The sequence below is a fragment of the Triticum urartu genome, chromosome 5, assembly GCF_003073215.2.
Source record: "Triticum urartu cultivar G1812 chromosome 5, Tu2.1, whole genome shotgun sequence".
Taxonomy (NCBI): domain Eukaryota; kingdom Viridiplantae; phylum Streptophyta; class Magnoliopsida; order Poales; family Poaceae; genus Triticum; species Triticum urartu.
This window is the reverse complement of record NC_053026.1, coordinates 440,434,305-440,440,050: the sequence shown is the minus strand read 5'-3', so window position 1 is coordinate 440,440,050 and position 5,746 is coordinate 440,434,305. Positions and strand designations below refer to the sequence as shown.

The window sequence follows — 5,746 nt, the reverse complement described above, 5'->3', positions numbered from 1 at the left end:
CTTGTGAGCAGGAAAATGACTTCAGAAAATTCAGTTAACTGAGACTACAGTGAATAATGTTTCAAACAATTATGAGTAGAAGTGGTTAGAGCAAAGTGTTTGATAGCAGGATTAAGCTGCATTCTTTTTTCCCCACCATGAACAGCAACTCAAAAGATAGCACACTGATTACAAATGACACTTTCTAAAATCCTCCACAACCATTTTCTAAAATCCTTCACAGCCATTTTCAACTTGAACACGGAGTATTTTTAGCAAATTGGAACAAATTCTAAAATTCAGTCATTCTAAAATTTACTTTATGTGCAGTTAGAATGACTGAATTTTCTGCAATTGGGACAAATTCACCAAGACAGTTTACAACATCTTCTTTATGTGCAGTGTGAGTACAACTCCTAGTTCATAGTTCACACCTAGATCTCTTTGTTTTTTCAGTTCAAAACTAGTACAAATTCAGACCGAGGTCTGAAGCCCAGACAAAAATCTGAACCACCAGCAAATGCTCTGAAAATTCATGATGAAGCACGCATGGACTACCAGACAAACTCCAAACATTTCTAGAGGCAGACTACCAAATTAGCAGCTCCGCAGACAGAAACCACCGAGCAAAACGAGAGCAGAATCGCCTCAAAACCTCAGGACATCAGACTGTCAGAGGCACCGAGCGAATCAGCAGGACCTGGCCACCTCCCTTAGCTCCCCCGCCACGACACTTCAAGCCGCAGGCAGTAGCAGTACTAAAGACGAGCAGCATTCAGTTTATACTTTGTAACATCCCAAATTTTCAATTTGGAATATTATACATTAGATCATCATTGCATATCATATTTTTATTTTTGCATTTTGGTTGATCCTAGAAATTCTACGCAACTCAATGACCACGGAGAGAGTTGGGAATTTCGTTATTTTCAATTTTGAGTTTTCTCAAATTTTGAGAATAGGATCATTTGATTTTATTTATTTTATCATCAATTATTTCTATTACAAAAATATGAGAGAGGGAATAAAATGACTTTCCCAAATAGAGAAATATTGAGGATTTAATAATAAAATCAAATAAGATTTTATTTCGAAGTTTTTCGGTGTTTTATTTGAATTTAGGAAAAAATGTACGTTGTTCAAAATTGCATTTAGGTCCCAAATAAATGTTCACCTTGTGCGGCTTGATTTTAGAAGCCCGTGAAAATTTATTTCGGAATTTTTGGAGTCCATTTAGTATTTCTTTTTATTTTTCTTCCGCGCGTAAATAATAAAAAATACGAACCGACCTACGGGCCGTGTCCCGATAGGACTCCGGCCCGAGGTGGCTTTATAAGCCGGCCCACCCGGGAACCCTAGCCCCAGCCGCCCGACCCCGCCGCCACCCGCGCCGCCGCCGGACGCTGTCGCCGTCGCCGCCGGATTCCGCGCGCCGAGTTTCGCCGCGCCTCGACTTCCGTGCCATCGATTTTTTTAAAAAATAGATCGGTTTTCGTCGGTTTTTCCATCGGTTTTTTTAGATTCGTTTTTTAATAGATTGGTTTTTCTGGTTTATTTAAATAGTGAGCATTCGTCCGTTCGCTCGTTCTAGCGAGCGTTCGTCGTTTTTCTTTTCCTCGGATTAAATCCGCGATTTTTCTGATCGCGATTCCTGATCCAATTTTCGTTTTAGTATAACTTTTCGCTCGTTTATCGGAATCAGGCGATTCAAGCGCCTAGAGTTTCGTCTCGAAACCCTCTATCCGTTTAACCAACTTAAACAAGATTTTGCTACTGTAAAATTTGCCCTAGATCCAGATTTGTAGAACAAAGTTGTTTTCTTTCACCGTTTGACTTTCGTTGCTTCGTTTGATTTGATTCTTTTTGCCAACCGGAGTTCTTAAATTGAACCTTCTGGTTAGATCTCTTATTTGAGTTTTACCAGTGCATTAGATGAGTACTTATTGTATGCTTGTTTGTTTGTCTGCGATAGAATACCCGGAGTGCGCCGCCTGTTACTTCGAATCTCTAGGTTTCGCGGATCATCAGCAAGGCAAGTAACACTTTGATCATATCTTTTCTACTACCCAGTTTTATTGCATAAGATCATTCCTCACACATTGCATGATTAGGATCTAATTAAATTGTGGGATGGGAAGTAGTTGAGGTAGTACCTATTACCTGTTATTATCAAACCTTTGGGAGTTACTTCTACGTTTGCTTATTATGCCATGCTATGCTAGTAGACGTGGATTGGGTGAGTGATATCCATGACAGATGTGAGTTTTGTTAATTAATGGTTTATCTAAGGTGGCAACTTAAACACACATCTGGGTGGATTGAGGCACCTGGGTATTCCAGGACTTGCCTGTTTTCTTTTGGACCGCCACCCAGGCTCAAAGGGATCATGAGACTATTCATACTAGAAACTTCCGTGTGCAGCCACAAGCTATTATGGGCTCTAGCATAGTTGACTAAGTCGTGCGAACTCTTACAGTGGTGGACTAGCAGATGTAGGGGATGTAGGTGGTACGGTCTACCCGATCGTAAGGTGCTAGCACTTCTGAAAGACTATGTCTCGGTCATCCGTCTTCTCAAACACCATGTAGTGCAAGAAACCAAACGGAGGCGATCAAGTCTTGTGGGGAAAAGTGCGCAAACCTCTGCAGAGTGTAACAAACTAATCATGGTTAGCCGTGTCCCCGGTTATGGACATCTTGAGTATCTAGTACCTGGATTATCATGTGAATCTCAACATGTTACTCTAAATTAATTTTGTTGGGTTATGTTTAATGATGATGCTTAATTGGGATTAAGAATGCTGTCAACCATTCTCAATGTTTAACAACTACCATGATAGTTAAATAAATTTTATTCCTTTGAAGTAGGGAAAAATTGGCTTTACGCAAAACTGTAACCATAGAGCTTTCCACCAGCCAAATATGCATATAGTATAGCTATTTCATTCCATTACTCTCTATGTGTTACATTGCCAGCATATTTCTTGTGCTGACCCGTTTCGGGCTGCAACGTTAATGTTGCAGACTTTTCAGACGACGATTAAGGAGTTTTTAGGTCATGGTTCTATACTCAGTGATGCCGTTGGAGTTGATGGACTCACTTATCTTCCAAGCCTTCCGCTGTTATTGTTATTAGATGGCCTTAAGCCATATTAATTGTAATAAGTTCTCTATTGAGACACTCGATGTAATAAGTGTGTGATTGCTACTCTGCTATAAATCCTCCGAGTACTGTGTGGTGTCAGCATTACTGATCCAGGGATGACACCGGAGCACAGAGATCAGACTGTTTGAGGTCTGGTCCCTACATACTTAGACATGAATAAGAACTCTGTCTAAACATTCAGTTTATACTTCAAGATTAAATTGTCTAAAAATTCAGTATGTTATTGACAGGAGTAGTAAACATTCAGTCTAAATATGAACTCTGCCAATACGTTCAGTTGACAGTACACTTCAAGATTCAGTATAATTATCAGAAATCTGAAATCTTGCTTAAAGATAGTGACTTGAACCTGCAATTCACCAGCAAATCAGATCTAGAGGGGGAAGGGGAGGGGCACCTTTGACAAGCTCGAGCACCTCCCGGATGCAAGGGCGTGCCCCCTTGGCGGTGGAGTCCTAGAGTGGACGGAGGAGCTCGCCCCCTTGGTCGTGTGGAGTCCTAGAGCGGACGGAGGAGCTCGCCCCCTTGGCCGTGTGGAGTCCTAGAGCGGACGGAGGATCCCCCTTGCCGCCACCATCCCGTCGCCGCTGCTGCGTGGCCAGGTAGCCGCGGCTGCAAGAGACGCGCTCCTCACCTGACGACCGGTAGCAGCAGCTCCGTGCAGGCGACCGGCAGAAGCAGCTCCGTCGCACCGTCTTGGTAGTCCCCGACGTAGATTGAGCACGGCCGCTGCAGATCGGAGTGCCGGAGGGAAAAAAATCACATTTTCACCGATGCGGAGGGACATGCGAGAGGAAGAGAGCGCCGGTGACGCGCGCAAGGTAGAGGGCGCCGGCGCTAGGGAGGGAGAGGAACCACGGGGAAGGGAGAGAAGGCGCAGGCGGCTTGGAGCTGCGTGGAGGGGAGCGGCACAGGCGGCGCCGGCCGGTCGGAGAGTAAGGAGGAAGAAAGCGACTACACAGAGGGACTTCGGGTTTTGTCGGGAAAAGGATGAGGAGTAAATTGCAAAACGGCCGCTGCGACATGAATTTCAGGACGGAGGGAGTATTCATCAACCAGTCTTACGAACTTCATACAAATGTATAACAAAAAAAGCATGAAATACATCACAAACTGTGTGCTCCTTCGCTGCCGAATCATTCACCGGGCGAAGAAGCAAAATCTCAACAGCGCCTGACGAAATCGGCCACCATGGCGAGCTCCTTGACGGCGGTGTCCGAGTCGTACTTGGGCAGGAAGTAGACATGCGCCTCGCCCTTGGTCTCGTGGAACTGGAGCTCGCCGTCCCACCCGCACGCCTTGATCCCCTCCGCGTACGCGCGCGCCCGCTCCACGAACCAGCAGTGCTCCGCCGTGGTCACCAGCACGCGGCCGCTCCCGAGCCGCCCCCACTCCTCCGGGGACGCCGCCGGGTTGATGTACGGGTGGTCGGGCCCGAACCTGCCGCTGCAGATCACCTCCCACGCGCGCTCGAAGCCGCCGCGGTACCCGGCGTCGGTCGGCTCCCCGCCCACCGGCTCCTTCCCCCAGAAGTAGGGGTTCAGGAGCGCCACGCCGCTCACCTTGCCGCCGTGGCCGTCGATGCCCTCCTTCCCCAGCCGTATCGCCGTGGCGTGCGCCATGTTGGCCCCGGCGCTGTCCCCCGCGAGGACGACGCGGGAGGCGTCCCCGTGCGCGGCGAGCCAGGGCTCGGCGCCGTCGGGGCGGCACGCGCCGACGACCGCCTTGAGGGCCGCGAAGGCGTCGTCGTAGGCGGCCGGGAGTGGGTGCTCCGGGGCGAGGCGGTAGTCGGCCGAGACGACGACGGCGGGGACCGCGGCGGCGAGGGAGGCGCAGTACCTGTGGTAGAGCGGGGAGGCGGCGGTGTGGACGAAGAAGGCGCCGCCGTGGAAGAAGACGACGACGGGGAGCTTCTTGCCGGGCTCCGCGGCGGCGGCGGCGGCGGAGGGGAGGTAGAGGCGGGCGTGGATGCTGGCCGCGGGGTCGAGGACGACGTCCTTGGAGGCGACGCCGTTGGCGGGGTCCCCGGAGGGGCAGGGCGGGACGGTCTCGACGCCGTCGAAGCGCTCGACGCGGCCGCTCTTGTGCACGCGCAGGACGCCCGGCATGTCGTACTCCAGCTCCAGCTCGGCGCCGGCGTCCATGGCGGGGACGGCCTTTGTGTACGGGGCGCCGGGGAATTGGATCGGGAACTGGTAGAGCAGAGCGGCGAGCGGAGCGACGAGGAGAGCTGCCCACAGCAATCGTCGCCACGATTCTGGAGCTGAAATTGGCATTTTCTGGTCCGTTTGTTGGCTGGTCGCTGTTACGGAAAGGGAGCTGGACGATGGGATCTGGTGAGATCTGGTGCGGGTCGGGTTTCAATCGAACGCTACTTTTTTTTAGCATCGATCGAACGCTACCGGTGGGAATGTGAAGAAATTTTTATTAATAGATAATCGAGAAAGCTAAAATTCTGCCGGAATTTTGCAACAGGTCCGAACGACCTCGGAGGCGTCCGATCGTCATCCCACGGTGGTCATCAAGGGCAATTCAAGAAAGGGGATTTGAACTCAGGTTGGCTGAGCTTACTTCATGCCCCTCAACCAATTCAACCGTCGTT

At 49.6% G+C, this 5,746-nt stretch overlaps 1 protein-coding gene across 1 annotated transcript; it reads right to left on the bottom strand.

Moving 5' to 3' along the window:
• Positions 1-4,189: 4,189 nt before the first annotated feature.
• Positions 4,190-5,501, bottom strand: LOC125509623 (probable carboxylesterase 7). The gene has a single exon (XM_048674637.1). The coding sequence runs from the start codon at positions 5,418-5,420 to the stop codon at positions 4,308-4,310; it is 1,113 nt and encodes a 370-aa protein (XP_048530594.1). The 5' UTR covers positions 5,421-5,501; the 3' UTR covers positions 4,190-4,307.
• Positions 5,502-5,746: the final 245 nt, after the last annotated feature.